Source organism: Lissotriton vulgaris, chromosome 6 (assembly GCF_964263255.1).
Source record: "Lissotriton vulgaris chromosome 6, aLisVul1.2, whole genome shotgun sequence".
Classification (NCBI taxonomy): Eukaryota; Metazoa; Chordata; class Amphibia; order Caudata; family Salamandridae; genus Lissotriton; species Lissotriton vulgaris.
This window is the reverse complement of record NC_141694.1, coordinates 20,817,137-20,841,025: the sequence shown is the minus strand read 5'-3', so window position 1 is coordinate 20,841,025 and position 23,889 is coordinate 20,817,137. Positions and strand designations below refer to the sequence as shown.

General features: G+C 39.8%; 1 protein-coding gene across 1 annotated transcript in view; it reads left to right on the top strand.

The window, feature by feature from the left end:
- LOC147706718 (solute carrier family 22 member 7-like) overlaps positions 1-23,889 on the top strand; it is a 272,267-nt gene that overhangs the window by 159,848 nt on the left and 88,530 nt on the right. Inside the window, exons 6-7 of the mRNA XM_086925855.1 lie at positions 17,934-18,043; positions 18,154-18,368. Coding sequence (XP_086781981.1) covers positions 17,934-18,043; positions 18,154-18,368 — 325 coding nt within the window. The remainder of the gene's footprint in view (positions 1-17,933; positions 18,044-18,153; positions 18,369-23,889) is intronic.

The window sequence follows — 23,889 nt, the reverse complement described above, 5'->3', positions numbered from 1 at the left end:
TAAACATCCCTTGCGGTGTGTCCAACTCAAGACCAGGACGAGATCCCACACTCTCATTATTCAGGTAATGGGGTTTGACTAAATCCCACTGGGATTCTTGGCTCTTAGGCTTTTTAGCTCTTTCACACCTACTCACATGCTATTGCAGTCCCCCTTGGTTATTTTATAGACCAAGAATGGAGCCTCCCCTTCCAAGAAGCAGGTCCAACCCTAGCATTGCAACACACATGCGCTATTGATGACTACGAATAGATTTGCCCCGTTGGGAAGTTGTTGCGAGGTCAATTAACTGAATGAGAAAGTGGTGCAACCAACTGAAAGTATAAACGCTATCCCGAAAAATATTATTGTTGGTACTAATCTATTTGGTAGTCTGTCACACGGTTCACAAAATTGTATGTCTTGTAATATTGCAGGGGTTAAAAACAAGTTACACGAAACAGATTGGCTAAATAGTATTCAAGATTGTACTTTAATCCTATGACAAGATTTGATTTGATTTGATTTGGGATTTATATACCACGCGATTGCACATGGGCGTCTTGGCGCTATGTGACATAGTAGACCAGTTAGCTTCTATTTGAGGTTAAAAACTTGCAGAGAACAACCAAGTTTTTATCTCTTTTCTAAAAGAGAGCAAAGAGGGGCTATTTTTGATTGACATTGGGAGCAAGTTCCAAATCCTGACTGCATGCAGTCTGAAACTTCTCCCACCCCATCGAACCTGATTTAATCTAGGTACCTGAACCATTTTTTGATGGCTGGATCTCAAGGATATTGAGGGCTCGTACCATTTCAAATGACTTTTCAGGAATTGACAACCAGTTCCATGGAGGGCCTTGTATGTCAGACAGATGGATTTGAATTTAACTCTTTTGCCAATTGGCAGCCAGTGAAGACCTCTTAATCTGTGCGCTACTGGTTCAAACTTTGGAATCTCTAACACCAGCCTGGCTGCTGCATTTTGTGGACGTTGTAATGTTGCTAGCTGCTTGGCCTGAATCGCCGCATAAAGCGCGTTTCCAAAGTCCAACCTAGACAGCGCCAGTGCAGTAACAACTGTCTTGCACGAATCTTGTGGAATGAAAGGTAAGAGTTTTCTGATCCGTTTTAAGAATGTACCAGATGGAGGAGGCTAACTTGTTTGTTTGTGCCTCATAAGTGAGCTTATCGTCCAGGAGGACTCCCAGATTTCTGACTTTGTTAACTGGGGAGGGACTTTGGCCCAAGCTATCCGGCCATGTCAGCCCCCATCAGCATGACTTCACTTTTATCTCCATTTAGTTTCAAGCAGTTGCCCTGCATCCACTTAAAAATGTGTTCCATGCATTTTTTAAATTTTTTGGCTGTCGCTTTAATGTTATTAGTGATAGACACCATGATGTGTGTGTCGTTGGCGTAAGAGACTGGGGTAAAGCCGTAATCCCTTAATATTGCCGCCAGAGGTGCCATACATAGGTTGAATAGAGTGGGACTTAGTGAAGACCCCTGTGGAACACCGCACAGGGAGCTGAAAGGTTTGGATTTTGCCTCTCCCTGCTCCACCGTGAAAGTCCTATTTGACAGGTAGGAGGCTATTAGAGTTTGAGCTGAGGCGGCAGAGTAGGATATCGTGGTTTACTGTGTCAAAGGCCGCCAAGAGATCTAATAAAATCAAGGCGGCCTATCCTCCGGCATTCAATATGTACCTAAGTTCCTCTGTGGCCATCAACAGGGCTGTTTCAGTTCCATGCCCTTCTCGAAAACCGAATTGTGAGTGGTCTAGCGTATTAGTCTCATTGAGAAATTGGGACAGCTGCCTGTTCAATAGTTTCTCCAAAACTTTAGGCGGAAAAGGGTATTCTTGCTATGGGTCTATAATTGCCCGGTTCTTGTGGGTCTAGAGCGGATTTCTTTAGAAGTGGGAGTACTGATGCAGTTTTCCAAGTCTCCGGGAAGTGGTTAGTTATAATTATTTCTTTGAAAAGCAACTCTAATTGCTCACTCAATAGTTTGGGGAAAAGGTGCATTATCTTGGGTGGACATGGATCGGAGGTGCCTCCTGACTTTGTTTGCCTAACAACCTGAAGAATCTGATCGGTGGAAGGAGGGTGAAATTGGAAGGGGTGTCGATTGTCGGTGATGTAAGGAGGTCCTTAATTTCCCTATTTGGTAAATTGCATGTACGATTAGCTGTACTTTTGAAGGACTCATAAACACTACCTACTTTGTCTACGAAGAACTGGCCCAAGATATTGCAAAACTCGGTGCTGATTTCAGCAGGCGCAGAGTTGTCATTTTTTGTAAATTATTTTACTATGGTAAAGAGTTCTCTGCTCGAGTTTTTTGCATCCTCTATTTTTCGTGTGAAGTATTTACTTTTTTCTGCTAATATCAATTTCTTGTAGGTAGCCAGTGAGGATTTATAAGTCTCTAGTGGTCCAGACTCATAATTCATCCTCCTTTTTTTCCCATTTCCTACAAGTTTGTTTTTGTGTTTTTAACACGTTTGTGAACCAATTTTGGGAGAGTGATTTCCTGTATTTTTTAATGTTTGGAGCTGCTACTTTTATGGCAGCTCTTATCCAGCTAGAAATTTGATTTGAAGCTGTGCTACAGTCTTTGTCAAGTTCTGGAATTGATTTTGTCAAGTGTTCCTCTAGAAGCGAGGAGTTTATTTTTGACCAATTGGGGGCGCAGGTGTGCTTACCGGATGGAACAGCTTCTGCTAATGATTTTCTCGTTTTTATAGCAAATATTATTAGCTTATGGTCCGACCATGGTACCGGAAGGATTGCTGATAGTGAAATATTCTTGTTGGATGTGAAAATTCTATCTAGCTTGTGGCCAGCATCATGGGTATTTTGTGTTACGATCTGTTTCGTGTCTAAATTTGACATAGCATCTGTCAGTGTTAAATTACTGGTGTCCTTGCTCTTTTCTAGGTGCAGGTTGAAATCACCCAGGACGGTAGAGTCCGGGTTCTTCACACTTGACTCCAAGAAAGGGCTCAGTAGTTGTGTCAGAGGTGTTTTCGCCCTCTGTAGATGAGTAGGCCCTTAAACGTATCATTGTTGGTTATGTTTATTTGAAAATGCAGCATCTCACAGTCTGGATTACTGTCCTCATTTAGGACTTTAGTCCTTAGGACACTTCGATCAATAATGGCCAGGCCCCCTCTCGTTTCCCCTCCCTGTCTGCTCTAATTTTTGAGTGTCCTTCCGGGATTGCTAGTGCTAGGTCAATGTTGGAAGCTTTGTCTGCCCATGTCTCGGTGATAAAAAGAATATCGAGTTTTGGGTTTCTATAAGTTCCATTGTTTCGTAATTATGTTTGACTAGTGATCGTGTGTTGATTAGACCTGCCCTGAAAGGTTTGGGAGGCAAACTCTTAAGCTGAGAACCTCTGGTAATCGACCCTTCTCTTCCGGATGGATTCAAAGATAGTTTGCAGCTAGGACATGATTTGGTGTCTGGCAAACATGGTCGTATGGGGCAGGTTCTTTTTGGCCTGAGAGCAAGTAGCTCCTTCCGTGAAAATCGAATGACAGTTGGGTCTGTCCTGGAAGGAGAAGTGGTTCTGGACCTGGGCCCGGTCCAGGTGCGGACGGGTGCAGACGGGCTTGCCTTTGATGCGCCTTCCATGCGCTCGCTTCGCGCGTCCGCTGCGCGTCGGACCTGACATTGCTTAAGAAGCATCTGGGCATTGGTCGACTAGACCGCTACACGCCCGCAGCGCCGGAAGTGCCCCAGCAGGAAGTCACTTGCTGTGACGGACCGGGGTGTTAGGGCAGAGCTAGCAGGACTTGCGTGGGAAGTGCAGAGTGCCAATTATCAGGTGAGAATTGGATGAAAATATAGCATGAAAGCAGCAATTTTTGAAAACTAGCATCGCAGTGGCAAAGATTAAAATAGGAAGTGCAACATTTTTAAAAAAGAGCGTCACCGTGGCAGTGGAGGTGTGCAGCGATTATCTCCAGAAGCAGCGTGGTCTCTAATCAGACCTGTACTCCGTGTTCTTTTCAGACCTTAGTTCAAAGGAGCAGCATGATCTCTAGTCACCGCAAGAAACTTGGATCTCTGAATGTTTTTTTATAAATGGTTTTAAAACAATTTTTACAGAAGCAAACCCATCAAGGGCAGGGAGAGCCAGTGGAGGCCTTGCAGTATTATCTGCGGTGACCTCCCCCTTGATTTTAAAGGAGTTTTATACAAAATCACAGTTTTTCCAGTTTTTATATTTCTCCCTCAAAGGGAAGCCGCACTCCATTGTGGTAATTAACTTCTACAATAACATCTTTGATAAAAATGAAACAAGGGGTATTTGTCAAAATAGAAGAGGAGTTGGACGTTTTCCTGAAGGGGGTAAGGGGTAGATTATATACTGATTTGGGCAGGTGATTTTAATTGTGAGGTATGTAACTTCTCAGAAGTTGACCGATGTGGCCATGGAGATTCCCACTATGATTGCAATTCCCATTTCCCTCACAACCTTTATGATGAGGCAAATAATCATGGTATGTACAAGCATAACCTGGAAATAGTGGAGTTCGTTGAACATGGGGGGTATATGCAAATAATTCTTATGAAGGGGCTAGATCTTTGTCATGTATTAACCACATTTTGGTATCAAGGAATTGCAGGCCTTTCGTGGAAAAGTATCACATACAGGCTAGTTTATATAGTGATCATCATCCCCTGCTCTTAATGTTGATCCCGAACTTCTACCATACAGAGAAGGCGTTTGTCTCTGTTGGAGAAATTAAATCACAAGGTGAAAATGGGGTCTCTGTCAAGTGGTCAGGGGTAAATCCAACAACCTTTATGGATAACATAGTCCAAAATAAACACCTCTCTATTGATATATGCTTGGACAAATCATCCACTAATGTAGAGATAGTAACTGCTTTCCAAAATATTGCTGCTAATATTTCCGACAATTTGAAATACAGGAATCAGAAATACAATGACCATCATCCGAGATGGTTCAACAAGCTGTGCTCCAAATTAAGTAAAGATCTGAAGGAGGCATTGAAAGTAAGACCTAGAAATGCTGACAGGATTTGTATTCTAAGCAAACGTTACAAAGAAGCATTAAAATCAAGGAAACTAGAGATTAGGGAGGCTGCTTGGGATAGCTTGATCCAAGCGGCAGAGACCAAGGACTCTGCCCTATTTTGGAAAACAATAGATCAACCACTATTTAAGGACACTACATCTACTAAGGTGGAAATGGTAGTGAGCCCAGAAGACTGGCTGACCCATTTTGACAATATTTTTAACCCCTCACATGAGAATATTGAGATAGACAATACCTGTAAAATCATATCCTTAAGTGTAGAAAAAATAGATCCTATCACCATTGTGGGGATTAAAACCTCCTTAAAGAATAGTGCTAGCGGCAAAGCCACAGGCCCTAATTGAGTTCCCATCGATATTTTTAAGCACAATGTTGATTTTTGCTCCCCAATTTTAGTTAGCTTTTTTAATGCTATCATTTGTGGGTCACTGCCTTTAACTTGGGCTGAAAGTACAATCGTCCCTATTTTTAAAAAAGGCGATAGAGGAAGCACTAAATGCTCCTGACCAATATCCCTTCTCGATTCTACGTCTAAACTATGGGTAGAAATATGTTGAAATTGGGCTGAAAGTACAATTGTCCCTATTTTTAAAAAAGGTTATAGAGGAAGCACTAAATGCTACCGACCAATATCCCTTCTCGATTCTACGTCTAAACTATGGGTAGCTAACGGACTGAAATGTTGGGTAGAAGAGAAAAATATTCTAACTGTAGCCCAATTTGGTTTTAGAAGGGGTATTGGTACGGTTGAGCAATGAGTTAACCTTGAGATGTTGATAGGGAAATATACGATAGTAAAGGAAGGCCAGCTTCACTTATGTTTTGTTGACCTTACCAGGGCTTTTGATTTAGTAAATAACGCAAATGTTTGGCGAACGCTGGATGGAATGGGCACCCCGCACGATATATTAAGTCTCCTATCTCAGATATATGCCTCCCTAACTTCAAGGTTACGCTATGGCCCTAACGGGGAATGTACCTCACAATTTAAAGTTACCCGTAGAATTAGACAAGGTTGCGTCCTCGCACCTCTTTTATTTCCCCTTTATATTAATGGAATTGATTCTTCATTTCAAAATTTAAGGGTAGATGCCCCAATTGTTGGCAAACATATAACCCCTGTTTTACTTTATGCAGACAATGCAGTCCTAATTTCGAGGACTGCAAATGGCCTACAAAGCCTAATAGATAAGATTTTATGACTGCAAAAGATCTAAAAATCAACTTGAGTAAAAGTCTAGTTATGTCTTGCGGGAAATGTAAAACAATGATTAGAAGACATTACGTTGATGGAGTACCCATCGAACGGATTACTACTTTTTCATATCTGGGGCTCCTTTTTAACAGTTATGGATCATGGAACGCACATATTAATCTATGTAAATTAAAATGTATAAGATCGAACGAGGCAATTTTTAGATTCTCTCAAAAAATAGGCAGTATCCAGAAAGTGAAATCCTTAAGCTATACGGAAGTAAATGTATAACTGGTGCCATTTATGGTGGAGCATTATGGGCTAGGACAGGTATTACTGCACTACAAACCCTAGAAATGTTTTTTAAGGAGGGTACTATCAGTGCCAAACTCAACGGCCATCTTCATTGCTCACAAGGAACGAAACACACCTTATATTGGCGACTTGATTAGTACGGCTGCGCTTACATTGTGGTTCAGAATATGGTCCAAAGATGAGATGCATTTTACTAAAGACATAATAAAGGACTGCCTTACACTAGATCAATATAGGAAGATACCATGGTTAAAGTATATTTATAGCCTTTTATCAGAGTGCAATGTGAGAGTTGATCCCCGCGACCCCAGTACTATTTTGAATTATACCAAACGGGAGTTAAAAAAGAGATTACTGGAATCCAGAGAATCTGTAAGAGAGGTGGAAGCAATGAAAAAATCACTTGTTAGTTCTTATTGTGAAGGGCCGATTTTAGCAGGCATTCAGCCATATTTAATAGGAATAAGAAATCCGCAACATAGATTTTTTCTAACTAGGTTAAGGTTGAGCACTCTGCATTTTCAGGTCGCCTACCCCAAGATGGGCAAGTGGGGTGTCAACCTACCCAAATGCCAGTGTGATGCAAAATGCTTCAGATCACTTTGCACTTTTTACTTTTTTTTTATAGGGACATCAGAAATGCAATTTTACTGCCTTTGTTTATAGTTAACAGATTTCTTACTTATAAATTTGCTTTTTATAATATATGTAATTTGGAAAATGTAACAACATGTAATACCGTTATTCTCTTCGTACAATTGGCTATAAAGAAAAGAAAGGCCTACTCATATCTGGAACTGTTGAATTATGAAAATGAATAGCTCCTCATCTTGATGAAATTGTTTACATTCTCAGATTATTTTTTATCTTTGGATAGTTCTGTGATGCCAAGTAATATTAATTATCTTGTCTGGTCTGAATTTATACCTAAATGTTTTGTGTATGGAATGCTCTATTTTTTATACTTCACAGATGAAATGATTTTATCAGCACTGAAAATTATGTTGACAAAAACTAAACAGATTTATTCTGCATCCTTTCTGGTCGTTTTTGGATTTCAATGCCAGAGTGGGGAACTAGAAGTGTTTCTTATTGGTACAAACTGCAAGAAAGCATTAAGCGGTTCCCTCATGTGCCAGGATATTGTTTTGCACGGAGCATGTAATGGTTCAATAGCGAGTCTGTCTCGCCACATGAAAGGAACTCCAGCTGCCGTGATCACGCCAGTGTTCGAGCTACTTTTGAATGGGAGTTTAAAATGTTAATTAAAAATGTAAATTGATACTTGTATAGCGCACTACTCACCCGCAAGGGTCTCAAGGCGCTTGTACGAATACCGCTGTGGAACCCGTCCTGGCTTTCCCTGTGAGGCGTCCACTCCTGGGCACCCCCAAGGTGGAGGCCAGGCATCCTTAGCGTTGTGGGGGCCGTTGTGCAGATTAAGCAAGCTATTGCCCAGAGTTGCAGAGTGGGACTCCATGATTGGAATAGGCACCGAGGCGAAATTATCAGGTCTGTGGAATTTTGAGCCCAAGACCCGCCAAGGCAGGGAATTGAACCCTGGTCCCGGGCTAGACCTCTGCATCAGGGTCTGCCGTTCTAATCATTGAGCCACACTTCTCCACTTGATGCTGAATGATCAAGGTTTCTCTGGCATGCTTCTGGGCATTGCCTATCTGGTCACAGTGAACACCAGGGTTACTTTACTGTATGCAAGTATTGTTTCCTCCGACAAATACAGTCAGGGAGGCGTCGCTATTGCCTTCACTGAATGTTTCTTTTATACAGTTTGATGCTTTGAGCAGGATGGCCTTCGCTTGTGAAACCTTTGAACTTCAAATCACAAGGACCTCGATAGAGATACATGCACTTATACATACCAACTGCCCCCTACATTTCGTAGAAATGGAGGGTTGTATCTTTAATATGTCAGATACGAGTGGTATTGTACACCTATTTAAGACCATAGGGTCCGGATTCCTTAGCACCTTTCAGACAATCCTCGGAGTTATTTCTAACTTTATACACTCTGTATTTGGAAGCATTTTCAGGGGTCTACCTCTGATCCTGCTCGCAAAAGCTGGAATCCTGATTGTCATTTAACTGCTACTTAATGGACGGACCAACCACCAGCGAGATGGCAAAAGCACTCCTGGAGAGATATTACCGTAAGCGCAGGGTACAACATCTGGGTGCACCTTGCCTTTGGGAAAGAAGTGCTTCTTGGTTCCTATCGTTCAGACCAGTCTTTGACGACTGCATCATACCTGTTTTCCAATGCCTGTTTTGTGGAGGAGAATGCGAGTTGGACATCTGTCTGACACCTTGAATGGAGACGCCAGCGGCCTTAGACTTCAGGCTGGAACCACTGTGGTCCCATGCACGACTATGCCATCAGCGTATTCCCATCTTGACAAATGCATTCCTCAAGGATCCGCAGGTGCCTTTTACAACTGAGTTGAACTTCAGCTCCACCATTGGCACCCAGGTATCGACTACAGCACCAGCTGCCTCTCCACCAGCTGTTGGCAGCCCTGAATTTCATCTATACGCCCTTGACGTGCTATGCAAGGTATTACAATGTTTGTCTCATGCGGCTGCATGCAGCGATAATGTTGCATCTCCCAGTCAGGACATTTAATCAAAATCTGTCTCATCGTTTGCTGGTAACGAATTCAGATTTTTTTCCCCCTTTAATTCAACAAAATTCCTCAAATTGACACTTTCCATAACAAAGCATGGCCTTCTAATTACACTTGCAGCAGTTCAACGTGTATGATCGAACTAATTTAGGACTGTGATTTGCGGAACTTTAAAACAGAAATCATGTTTCAAGAGAACATTTTTCTCTCCTTGTTTTTTAAACTGTTTTAAGATGATTTTTTAATGTTTTTAGAAACATTTTAAATGGCTCACTGATAATTTTATGCACTGACACCTGGTTAAAATGTTTATCCCAATTGTGTATTATTATTGTTGAGTATTTGTAGGAGTGGGTGTTATGTTTCATATTGGTACTCTAATGTATTCAGGTAGTAGGGTTCATCTAAATCCTAGCAGGATTCTTGGCTCTTAGGCATATTAGCTCTTTCACACCTACGCACATGCTAGGTACACTTAGGTACATCTAGACAGGCATCTTAGGAGTACGCACTTTATTTTGTAAATGCATTTTATATTCATGTATATGTTCATGACTATTGCAAAATGGTAGAACTGTACTATTCCTTTTTATTCACTGTACTGCTGATCCTATATCTCTGCCACTGTGTAACAGTTGTAGCACGCCATATATTTTATACTAAAAACAATGGTGCAATAAATTCTTATTGTAAACACGCTCAACTGTTTCTTCCGTGTATCTCACTGAGACCAAATGAGCAAGCATGAGTGACTGGATGAAAAGAGGTATATTGTCTCCACGAGTCTGAGGAATCAGGGTTTGTTATGCTCTGAGGTTGCCAAATACTAATCTCTCTGATAAAAGGAGATTCTAGTGGCACTGTGAGCGAGCTAATGCAAACGAGGCCAACATTCGTAGTGGGGGTGCACAGAATCAGTCTACCACCAGACCCACAGTGTATGTTATCGAAAGGTGCAGGTCCTGCAGGGGTACTATAGGAACTACACAACACCTTCTTTACCCTGTAGACATAAACCAATGCCCACTGATTACAAATAACCATATGGGAAATGCTCAAATAATGAACAGCACTGAGTTTGGCTTTAATTTGATCAAAGAAGAACTGCAAGCAATCTGCCTCATGGCGTTGCAGCATCAATAGGCTTTTGACCTAATAACAGAGACAGGAGGGAAGAGTATGCACCAAGACTGATTTGACTTGCTGCACCTTTATTCCAGGGATTATGATGGCTGATTCCCACAACCTTTCTGTCACGGCCTTTCCGACACAGAAAGGCTGTGGGAATCTGATTTTTGGGGTGCCCCGGCAGGGCCCCTATGGTGGCAGGCCTCCGGGATGGTATCCATAGGTGCCCCCTGTTGATCCCTGCACCCGGTGGCAGGCACTTTGAGGAGCATACCACCGGATGCAGGGATGAACCGCACCTCTGCTCTTTACAATGAGAGCATGCATTCTGTTCGGAATGCATGCTCTTATTGTAAAGAATATGTGTGCGACCAAATCCTACTTGTTGGGTTGGTACCGCCGACAGCAGCTCGGTCGGTCCCAGTTCCTAAATGATGTCGGATGGACTCAGGTCCATCCAACATCTTAATTGGGCTATTAGTGGTTATATTTGCTTTTTTGTCCTGCTGTCCATTATTTTCTAAGTTATCAACATCCCGGGACATTAATTAATGAAAAATATCCAATCTATTCCCTAGCGACAGGGTTAGACAGTACTTCCATTTTTTGTGGATTGCTGTATTTAGGATTATTAGCATTTGATTTAGTACCCAGAGACAAATTTTGGACCATTTCATTAAATTTGGGGGCCCCTCCGTATCTCTGTTATCAGCTGAAATTGTTCCACGAACATAATATTGCTCAAATTAGTATGGAAAAAATGGTGAGCTTACTGATCCCATACCTATAGACAGAGGTGTACAGCAAGGCTGTGTGCTGGCCCGAGCCTCTTTTGCCTTTTTGTTAATGGTCTAGTGGAGACCTTGATTGCGGGGAGGGACATGGATGCACCCAGGCTGGCAAACGACAAGGTGCCAACCTTGATGTTTGCCGATGATACCCTCCAGCTAGCCAGGTCCCCAATGAGAATACAGAGTACCTTAGACACCTTTCATTCCTTCTGTAAAAGTAGAGGGCTAGAGATCAATCCACAGAAAACCAAATATAGGGTATTTAATGCAGGTAATAGCACACAACCAAATCCCCAGTTAGATGGAAAACCATTAGAAAGAGTGACTGTTTTTGAGTAACTGGGGACCACACTCACTGAAACAATTGAATGGGGTGTTCAAATAAAGAAAGCAAGTCTAAAATTAGCACAAACAACAGGGGGGTTAGCTAAGATGCTCAGAAAGTGCACCCATAAAAGAGTTGGACCGGTGAGGGAAATTTAGAAAACCCAAGCCAGGGGCGCGGTCCTCTAAGGGGCAGAAATCTGGGGCCAGCGGCCACCTGACTCCTTATCCAAAATCGAGCATTCCTTTGTCAGGCAGCTCCTGGGTCTTGCTTGAATCAACGAGAGAGAGAGGACTAGATAAGCTAGACCATATCCCCTGGGTTATATATATATATCAATAAGGACTAGCTAGTTTAAGGGAAGTAGGAGACTCAGAGTAGTACGTCAAATAAGGAGAAACGTTGTTTTCCTTATAAAGCCCTCACCCACCGACCTAGTCGGTGGCATGCTTCATCATCGGGCCCACCACAGTGGCACCGAATGTGCCCCGGGTGTGCCTCAACGCCAGGTGACTGCGGAGCTGGTATGTTGCTGAGTGTGCAGTGAAAAGGGTGAGAAAGGTGAAGATTAAAAAGCTATACAGTGGGTCCCGAGGGTAAAAGTATTTTAATGAACTGGGCCTCTGTTAGCAGATAAAAGGCAGGTAGACGTTAATTGGAGTGCTAATTATGACCTCCGGTGTCTAGTGTGGTCTACATGTTTCAGCCAGTGCCTTGTAGATTTTAAGCTGGCTTTCCTCAGGACCATTTTAATATGTGAAAAACGTGCAGATTAAATAATAAAATTAAATAAAATTAAATTTAAGTGGTTGTGTTGTCTTTTGGCTAAGTGAAGCGCACACTAAGGCGCTATAACTATTAGAGGGGGATTCCCTCAAGCTTGATCTTTTTTGTCTTGTAAAAAGCTTCATGGGTCGCCTGGCAGAGAAAGAGACCGAGTATTTCAGTCTAGTTCCTCCTTGGACCTATTCGTCCTTCCGCGGCGCCCGTTGTGAGGGTCTTCCCATAAGCACACCACTTATGCCACTTCGAAAGGATCTTGGGGTTAGACCAATTGCAGAGGACATTGCCCTTAGACCACTTCTATTCTGGCGTCGCTTATGGAGCACTCCAGAATTAGCTGCATTAGGGAAGAGCGGAAGGAAGTGCTAAGCTCGCAGGGAGTGAGTAAAATCCCATGGCTGTCTTACATTAAAAACTATTTAGCTGCAATGGGACTGGATGTCTTGTGGGCCAGTGCTGAAGAAAGCTCTTGGACATATCTAGGAAGGCCTTGTCAGAGAGTTTCAGAGAGTACAAACTCACCCAATTACAAAGGACCTCTGCGACAGGTGCACTGACCGCAGCATTCTTAGAGATAAAACATCAATACAAAATGGAACCCGTACTCGATAATATCCAGCCAGCTCTTGCCAAAAAGCTCTATTTACAATTTAGATATGGGGTACTTCCACTACGTGCTTTTACAAATAACTGGGGAGGTACACCAACACAGGGATGACCGGCATGCAATAATAATACACCAGAGACAGATCAGCATGTACTATTTTACTGTCCGGCATATAAGAAGGCAAGAAACCGATGGTTACTGCAGTTGTGCAGAAATCTCAGAATGAACCATTGCGCTCAGATTTTCAGGATACTAAAATATGACACAAGCATCCCTATTGCGTATTCAGTTTCTTTACACGTATTTTCCATGTGGTGTGCACATTGAGCCATCTTAAAGTTAGGGCTTGCCTGATCTGATCATTTTATTCCATTAATGTGATTGGCCTCTTTCGTATTTCATTCTGTAATATTTTTTATGATGTATGTTTGCATTTTGTATTCATTTATTCTATTTTTAATCTCGATTTTTATAGGATTTTTATAAATGATATTGTAATGCACATGCCCTTTTCTAAGCTGTTCGTATCTCGAATAATGAAAGTCATCTTAGAATATTCGAAAGAATGAATTGTACTGTATATTTTTTCTGTGCTTTTATGGCCGTAATGGCCGAAATAAAACACTTCTGACTGACAGCCTGATAATTCTTGTAAAATTTTACTTTCTGTTATTGGTTGTTAATTAATTCATATTAATTCACTAAATAAGGATTCTTTTCTATTGTCAAATGTTGCTTACCCTGTAGAATGTCCTGTCCTTCTGCTATTGATTAGTTATTGTCTTTTTCCTCTTGCATGTATTTTCACCAGCTTAAGTTTTCTTACATATTTATATGTCTCAATTCTGGTGTCTATATCCAAGTGCTGACCTGGACAAAAAAAGGGGTCTTTATTGAATAATGATCTTTCATCTACAATATTGTTTAATGAATCTACAAACAAATTTTCATTTAAGTGGCTAGGGCATTTTTCATTTCTGTTGGATGCATAGCTGGTACTTTTTTTCTTTGACTTCTCCTGGTTTTGCTCTTCCTCTGGTTTTTGAAAGTCCCCATCCTCTTTCCCCAGTGTGTTTGCTGTATATATTAGTCTCATTTCCTCTAAAAAAGAGATAGTTTGTATTGGTTTATCATGTAAGCTTAATGTTCCTTCCTTTTCCACAACTGATATCTATGTCAGATTCATTATTTCCTCTCATGTTGAAGGCTCCATTACTGTCTTGTCCAATGCATGTTTATTTTTAAGTAATTAAAACTGTTTTGCAAGGTATGTAGTCTGACTTCCATGCAGTCTCCTCAATGTCTTGTAAATGTCCTATGTATTCACTGTTTAACATCCTCTTCATATTATTTGTTTTATATTTTCCTCTATATTATTTTTATTTCCACAAGTTTCTTGTTGTGATCCTTTAATCAAAATTCCATCATATGTTTGGAACTTTTCATATTAATGTCATTCCATTCTTTTAATAATTCAGAGTAGGTGTTAGAAGAATTAGTCACCACATTTTGTAATCTTCAATGCTTCTTTTTTCAGCATACCTTAAACTTAGATCAACAAAAACCTAGATATACATTTTTCAGGGCAAAACCATCCTCTTGGTCTCCATCTTGGTGGCCGTCTGAGCTAAGGTCTCCTACCTTCCCCATTAGGATGGCAAGGAAACTCTGCAGTCACATCAGCTGCTTTTTTGTCTACCATCTATCACAGCACAATTGAGTACATTTTCTGTCACAGCAAAGTTTGACTACTTCAATGGCCTATAACTTAATGCACATTAATCAGTTACAAAGAAGTTGAAAATACTTCAGAATGCAGCTGACAGGCTTCTGTTTAAGATTCCTAAACATCAATCTATCTCCAGGTATCTGTAAGAGCTGCATTGGCTTCCAGGTAGATATAGGAAACACTTTGCAAAACATACTAAGCACTGTAAGGCCAACAACTAGCCTTTCTGAGAAAAAGCTTCACCTCTTATAGGCCAGGCAGGGCCCTCCGTTCAGTCATGGCCAATTTGCTGACAGCTTTTAGATTCCAGCATATGTCCTGGGGAGGTAGGATCTTTGTGATAAGAGCGTCTAGAGTTTGGAACGCACTCCCTCTTCAGGGTAAAAACCATGCGAAACCTACTGGCCTTCAGAAAGGCTCTGAAAACTTGACTGTTCTCAACAGAATCTCAGATCACAAGGATGGAATAGACACTCAGTCAGTTTCCATGTCAGATCACATGCATGAAATAAACATGCGACTGCTTTCAGTTAGCGCCAAGATACCCTACAGGTAATCGAGTGCTTTAAAAAAAATAACAGAACATACCTCTTTAGCCCAAATAATCCGGCTACATTTTGTATACCTTGGCAATTATGGAGCTACTCTGATGCAGGTACATGAGCCAGTATCAATTTAACATCTTAATGTTCTTAAAGCTGGGGAGACTGCCATTCAAAAACATTCCTCTGATGCTGACTGCGCAGTGCTCAACATTAGCAAAGTGGTCGCAAATAGCGGCACACTCAATGTTGGTGTCCATTTGAGGTTGACCAGTCCCTCATCACTGTATATAATTCTAAGATTTTAAGCACTCGAGGAGGTTTTGCCCATAATTTAATGTATTTGTGACAAAATGATTAGAAAACACTGACAAATTTTAACCATACTTGGTCTTAATCACAGGTAAAGATTTAGGGCCAGATGTAGGTAATCTTGATTTACCGATTCTAAAATACCAAATTTTACCCCAAATTTTACCGATTTGGTATTTTAGAATCGGTAAATGCAATGTAGGTAAATATTTGGTAAGTATTACCGAATTGGGCCTCCAGGTCCATAGGAATGATTTGGAATTACCGAATCTGTAAATACTGATTCGGTAAAATGGGGAACTCACTCAAGGGTGGCAGGGTGTCACATTGACACCCTGTTGCACCCCTGAATAGTGCATACGTGCACATGTGGCAGACGTACATTCCCTAAGGGCATGTATGTCTGCCACATCGCACTGTTGTAAAAGCAAAATAATTGCTTTTGCAAAGGTTTTCGATATTTACCACCAACTTGTAGTTGGTGGTAAATACCGAATCCTTACCTATGCAATCCACTCATTTGAGTGCTCCCTACATTGCAAATTTGGTAATTTACCAATTCGGTATTTTAAAGAATTGGTAATTTACCTATTCCTTAAAATACCGAATAGGTAAATTACCGAATTTCTAATTTAGGCCTACATCTCAGTAGCCTCATACCGGTCGGTAACGGCCGAAACTCAAACATTTCTGTCGTTATCAACCGGTATTGGGCCACCTACATCTGGCCCTTAGTCCTTTCACTTGTATTTTATTACCTTTCTTAATGTCTGTTGTTAGGTGGCATGCTGGGAGATGTAGTGTTGTTAAAAGAAATTTGGGCATTCATTCTCCTTGTTTTGCCTTTGATCTTTTTTACTTATTTAGTTTTTACAGATCTAGTTCCTTGAATAAATGTCTATTGCCACAGTAATCCATTTGCACAATCATTGTATTGGGGCTTGACCATTACCAGCTGAAAGGTAGCTTTCAGGTATTACAGCATCTATAGGCTTTGATCTCTTCAGATCAGTAAGAGCTAGATAGATGTTTCAAATGATTCCACAATAAAAATATGCAATGAAAGTGAATGGTGCATCATCTCAATAGCAGAGAATAGGGCAAAGACCTCTGTGACCATCTCGGAATCTTGAGGAGTTAATATAGAAATTCAAAGTGTACATTGTGGGTAGGCATAGTGCATGATCAGGGAATGCACGCGCCCCTGTCACTTCATGAGTGAGGAGGTACTTGGAGTCTTTTCTGTTCTGGAAGCAACAGTAGATTTGCCAGAGCCTGAGACTTGTAATTGGTCCTGTAGGTATCCACCAAACAGTAAATGTCACTTAGCATTAATGTGCAAAACAGTCCTTGGAAATTTGCAGAAGTTTGAAATTCCTAGCCGAGGCAGCCATTAATTATTTAATGCTTGAGCCACATGCAGGAAGGGCCAACCAAAGCATTACCTTTTCAAAGTTTAAAATCTTCAGTTTATCAGGAGGAAGTTTACCTTATTCCATTATCCATGTTTTTCAAGCTCTTGGGCTCTCATTTATGAGATTTTGGCATAGGTTAGAGCAGCAAATCACCTTGCTGCAATGTCCTACGCCAAAGGGAAAGGGCAGGAAAGCACCGTATTTATGCAATACGGTACATTCCTGTTCTTTCTCCCTGAGCTGGTGCCATTTCAGCAGCCTAGCGCCAACGTAGGCTCCCTTGCACCTTCCTTGAGAGAAAGTATCCTAAAAGGTGTTTTCCTCTTTGGAAAAGATGAGGAGAAATAAACACATTCCTTCTCATTATGCCTCACTTCTGGATGCTTAAGGGATTCAGGACTACCCCAGATTTACATAATTTTGTAAATCTGTGGCAATGTCAAAATCCATGGGTGTTGCATGCACACACCCACTGCAACAACCATGGGCACAGAATAGGGTAACACAGCAAATTACACTGCATCGCCATACCCAAGATTATTGGACCACTCAAAGCTATGCAGGGTGGCTTTGGATGGCTTCATAAATCAGATTCAAAGCCCTGCATCACACATGTACCACTTTATGTGGTACAAAAGTGATGCGTGGCTCTCATAAATAACCCCCTTAATGTATGTTGCAACAAGTCATGCCACTCACAACTAGTCAACTGGCATTTTTATTAGAAATTGTTGGGTACTGGGTGAGAACTGCAAAACTAATTTAAACAGTTATCATTCCAATAATGGAAGCTATAAATTAAGTACAAGTAATATCAGCTGTTATGGGAAATCTCTGATTAAGCACCAGGTTGCAGAGAGACTGGGTATGAGTGTTAGGACTTGAATAGAGTGGCTTGCTTGTATACCTATGACCATTTAATGATTATGGTGACATGCACCCAGTCTAGTAAGAGCCAGATTAAACCCTTCATCAGTCAACAATCAGTAAACACCAAGCTAAGCTGGAGACACACTCACGCAGACAAGAGTAATTAATTTAACTAAATGACCAAAAGTATCTGACTTCTTAATGTACTTCATTTTTTCTAGGTACTCAGTAAAATGGCAGAAGTTGAGAACACTGGTAAAAATTACACATTCATAGACTTATTCCGTACTCCAGTACTGAGGAAAGTTTCCATCTGTATAGCAGCTGCATGGTAAGGAAATTAATTATTTTGAGGTTCTAAAATGTGTGACCATTCCTTGTTTTATGATGCAGCAGAGTGGCCAGCTTATTCCAAGTGATTGCTTGTCACCTCTCTTGTAGGCTTGGTGCATTTCTTTCTTACTATGGAATAAGCCTCAACATCAGAGGCTTTGAGCTGGACATGTACATGACCCAATTCCTCTTTGGAGCCATTGAAATACCATTCAAGCTGGTCGTATACATCTTCCTGAAGAAGGGCGGGCGGCGTCATGTACTGGCATGGAGCCTGCTGATCTTCGGCTTCTGCATTGGCATAAATATAGTCATTCCAGAATGTAAGTTTTTTTGGACAGCACACTTTGGATAATTGTCTTTTTCTTCAAATGATGTTTCCTATTAATATTTATTCAATATTGTTTAATAAATAACAACAACAACAAAGATAATAGCCTACCACACTAACATAAAGGGACTCTAGTGTGCTCATGCAGGGGCTTGGAACAAACTCACAGTTATGTTTATTCCCAATAGCTTTTCCAAAATGCACTTACATTTTCAAACATGAACTTTCACTTAACAAAACAAATTTTCAATTCAGCTGAAATAAAACAATTTTGAATGAAGGACTACTCGTGTAGCTTAGATATTCATTTCTAATTCTAAAGATTCACCTTCTTCTCTATTATTAAAGACTTCACTATCCATAATCTGCTATTTTACAGAAGGCACTTACTCATTTTGGTATTCACAGAAGAGAATTACTCATTTCAGTATTCACAGAAGTTAGGACTCCTAACTTTAGGACTCCTAAATGCCTTCTTTAAATACCGAAAGTCTTAAAGTTAGGATTTTTCTCAGTTTAGGAGTCCTAAAACTAACTTTACTACTCCTAAAATGAGAAAAATACTAACTTTAGGACTTTCGGTATTCACAGAAGGCATTTAGGAGTCCTAAAGTTAGGACTCCTAACTTCTGCGAATACAGAAATGAGTAAGTGCCTTCTGTGAATACCAAAATGAGTAACTGCCTTCTTTGAATACCAAAATAGTAGTACGTTTAGGATTTTGTCTTAAGTTAGTTCTGTGAATCGGGCCCGAAGATCATAAAAATAAAATAGAGATCATAACAGTACATTACTGCAATGGATTACAATCTCATAAAATGTCAGTAAATACACTTAAAACCTGTATAATAAAAAAGATCAGAACTTACTTAAAAATTGTATGCATTGTCTTGCTTCGCCTTTCAGATAATACAGAATCTCCCACACAGTGGCTCAAAACAACAGGGCGAAGCAGGAGACATAACACAGCACCTTTAGAAAAGGATTTTATTTAACAAAATGCGAAGACTTTCTTTTAGAATAAGGCTTGGGGTTTTATTTTACACAATGCTCTCTACCAAAAAGGCTTTCCCAGATGCCAAAGGCAGAACATTAAAAAAAATATGGATATATATATGTTTATATGCAAGCAATAATAGCACACTTAGTAAAAGTAACAGTTAAATGCATTAATAATACCATGAATAAACAAGCAGCAAATAATATGAGATAAGATTCAAGCAAATATAATATGCTGGACGTCCTGCAAGAGATCAGAAAGATATATACACTGAATACATCAAATGATTTCTTAGAAAGTGCACCTCAACTCATTCACACGTCACACAGAAAACACCTCGAATGATAAAAGCCACTGGCCAAACATCACAATGGCAATAATCGAAGCTCAAACACTTCAAATGACCACAGCCACTGGAACCATGCCTCACAATGGCACTAGTCAAAACTAATTTCTTCACCTGGTGCAAACCCTGCACCTTAGCCCACTCCTGACCGGGCGATTACCAGCCATGGTTAAGAGTCTCAGCAACCAGGGTTCCGCTCCCAAGTAGATGCATCCATCCACATTTGGATTCCAAAATCACGGTTTCTAAGTCAACAACCCTCAGTTTTATAATCTCAAAACACACTAGAAGGTTTGAGAGAAACCTTCCCCACTGAGCCAAAGGAATCGTACCAGAACTGGCCAGCTTCCAAGCAAGCATTCACTGGCAGGAATGAGTTCCCATGTCCCCTCTCCAAACTTGCATGTTCCAGCCTTTATCTTGACGAAGCTCACGAAAACCTTCCAGGGTACATTAAACAATCTCTAACAAAACATTCCTTGAACTTGATTGACCCAAACAACCTGCAAGCATTGCTGTGCGCACAGATAAAGCTCAAGCCAAGTAGAGTCAGAAGTCAGGATGACATGAGGCCATGTCAAAGCCAATAGTAAGAACTTCATAATACTTATCAATGTACAACACAATGCACATTGGTGCACCACTGCTCACAACACTGCACTTTGAGATCAAAAAGTACATTCCACACCTCACTCTCTCTCTAATGCTTTCAAATGCGCATTTCACATGTTCTGTTCCTGGCAAGGCTGATTTACTCCATGACAGCTCCCACTGAAAGACTGCAAGATTACAAGAAAGAAACCTGTAAGACAAGCAAGGCATATGCAGGACTGTTGTACATTCAGGCTAGGGTGAAATAACACACCAAAGTCAATTAAAATAGCGGCAGTCAAAGGTCATCACAGGGTGTCAGACCACAAGAGTGCCTCTAGCACTACATGCATGAATAGAAAATAGTAGGAAGAATAAAAATGCAACTATTAATATGGGAGCTAAAACTTCACACAGGTGACCGCTAAAGAGCTCCCGAATTTCATAAACTAATGTAACAGTGTTGAATTCTTTGCGTAATCGTAAAATAATTCATATACATAATTTCAATAAAGATTAGCTTTATAAGATTAAAATATATCAACTAATTAATTGATCATTATTATCATTAAGAGACTAGTGATCTCCTAGTCAATATTGATAAACAACTGTACAATGCAAGGCAATAGCACACATACTGATCAGACAAAATTTGAAGGAAGCATAAGGCAAGGCAACATTGTGTGAATTTATATTTCCGCAAAAGAAGTAGTATGTGCTCTTTGCGATCAACCGTATAAAATTTACAAACAAAGATGAGGTGCAAATTAGATTGTGGGGAATTTCCTTCACATGGGCAAACTGGCAATACATTTGGTGGGTAAACAGACAAAATATCGACTCCAAAATATCGACTGGACATAATATCGAGTTTTAAATATAGACTGGACAAAATATCGACTGGACATAATATCGACTACAAAAATATCGTTTTTCAGGTAAGTGAAGTAATATCGACTGTTTAAAATATAGATAGCAAAAATATCGAATTTTTAATAATATATAATATTTTATAGTGTATTTTTATGTAATAATATGTGTGAAAAGTGTGTATTAATGTTATAAAATATTTTATTAAATGGAATTTGTTTTTTTAATAATTGCGTTATGTAATTCTGTAGCGGGTTGTGGGTTTATAGGGGAATAGGGTGGGAAGTAATTTAATAATAATTAATTAATTAATATATGTTTGTAAATATTTATAATTAATAATTAATTGATAATTAATAATAATTAGTTAATTAATTAATATAATTTTGTACATATTTTGAATTAGTAATTAATTGGTAATTGATTAATTGTAATTAGTTAATTACATTAATTAGAGTACATTTTAATATATATAATTTTGTGTTATTCTTAAGTAATTAATTGTGAAAAAATAATATTAATTATTAAAATAATTACAGGTAATGTGCTAATATATTTACTTTATTGTTATTGTTAATTAATAATTAATTGGTAATTAAATAATATTGATAAATTTTGGATAAAGGAATATTTTTAGGGTTCAGGGTCAGTTTTTAGTTTTTGGGTAAAGGGGCATTTTTAGGGTTCAGGGTCAGTTTTCAGTTTTTGGGTAAAGGGGCATTGTTAGGGTTCAGGGTCAGTTTTCAGTTTTTGGGTAAAGGGGCATTTTTAGGGTTCAGGGTCAGTTTTTAGTTTTTGGGTAAAGGGGCATTTTTAGGGTTCAGGGTCAGTTTTCAGTTTTTGGGTAAAGGGGCATTTTTAGGGTTCAGGGTCAGTTTTCAGTTTTTGGGTAAAGGGGTATTTTTAGGGTTCAGGGTCAGTTTTCAGTTTTTGGGTAAAGGGGTATTTTTAGGGTTCAGGGTCAGTTTTCAGTTTTTGGGTAAAGGGGCATTTTTAGGGTTCAGGGTCAGTTTTCAGTTTTTGGGTAAAGGGGCATTTTTAGGGTTCAGGGTCAGTTTTCAGTTTTTGGGTAAATGGGTATTTTTAGGGTTCAGGGTCAGTTTTCAGTTTTTGGGTAAAGGGGCATTTTTGGGGTTCAGGGTCAGTTTTCAGTTTTTGGGTAAAGGGGCATTTTTAGGGTTCAGGGTCAGTTTTCAGTTTTTGGGTAAAGGGGTATTTTTAGGGTTCAGGGTCAGTTTTCAGTTTTTGGGTAAAGGGGCATTTTTAGGGTTCAGGGTCAGTTTTTAGTTTTTGGGTAAAGGGGTATTTTTAGGGTTCAGGGTCAGTTTTGGGTTTTTGGGTAAAGGGGTATATTTTCGGGTTCAGGGTCAACAAATAAGATTGTAAATTTTTTTTATTATTTTCATTTTTTATTTAATTATTATAATTTAATTTAAGTATTTTTAAGTATATTTTAGTCATTTTATATTTAATATTAATTTAATTTAACACTGTTTTTAATAAAGTCGATATTTTTTACATCTATATTATTGTTAACGATATTTTGTACTCGATATTTTTGTACTTACCTGTTTGTAGATAGAAAGTCGATATTTTGTCTGTCGATATTTTGGCAACGATATTTTTGCAGGTCGATATTTTGGCAGTCTATATTATTTCAGTGATCCCATTTGGTGAACAGATTCCCCAGGGGTGGCCGAGCATGCACAGAATAAGGTGTAATCCAAATCTTGCTAATATAAAGCGAAGACGCATATTAGTGACAAACACTAGATAAGAGTCTGCGTCAAAAGGGATAAAGTGGATCTTCGAGTATGATATCACCATAAATTTGTTATGATTATTTTCATATTTTTCATTCCATATTTTCGTTAAAAAGAGTTTTTTTATTTGTTCTTTAGGGGTTGTTTGGCAATTAGCTGGGGTTATAAACAAAGATTGCAGTCCCAAAGCAGTCAATATATCCTTAACATATTGTATCCAGGAATCCCCTCACACTGACAAATTGTGACATTTTGCAATGTAGAATCACATTTTCCCTCACATGTTCATTTTCGGGAATCCTCATCCACAGGCCTCCCTTGCCAGCCTAATTCTGGGAAAAAGATTTATGTTATGTTATGTTATTTTTATTTGTACCGCCCACAGCTGCCCCAGCAAAGGGGCGTCCTGGCGCTTTGAGAAGGTAAACACAACACAACATTAAAAGCGGGCAGAAAGGAGAAGAGACACAACAGATGAGCTAAACAAATAAAAAGGTCTTGATCGCCCGTGTATGCTTGGCGATTTTAACATACATATGGATGTACCAAATAACCCATCCACCAAGAGACTTCTACGAGATCTAGAGGCTATGCAACTCATCCAATTAGTTGGGTCCGCTACACATGAGAAAGGGCATATTCTCAATCCCATCTTTTCAAATGACCCAAAGATCCAGGTGAACACACCTATCCAAGTTTCTTGTTCAGGCAATTATTTTATCCCTTTCTCATTTATAAAACCATCTTTATGAATGGCAACTAACTCAAGCTTGAATTCAGGCAGAAGTAAGCCCAGGCTTACATCTGAATGATGGGTTAAAACTCTACACGCCTCTATCTTCACAGACAATCCAGATGAGGCTGAAACGCTTTGGGTACATTGGATCAACCAAGCGTCAGACCAATGTATTCAGAAATCCAGACCAAGGGCTCAACGTAATAC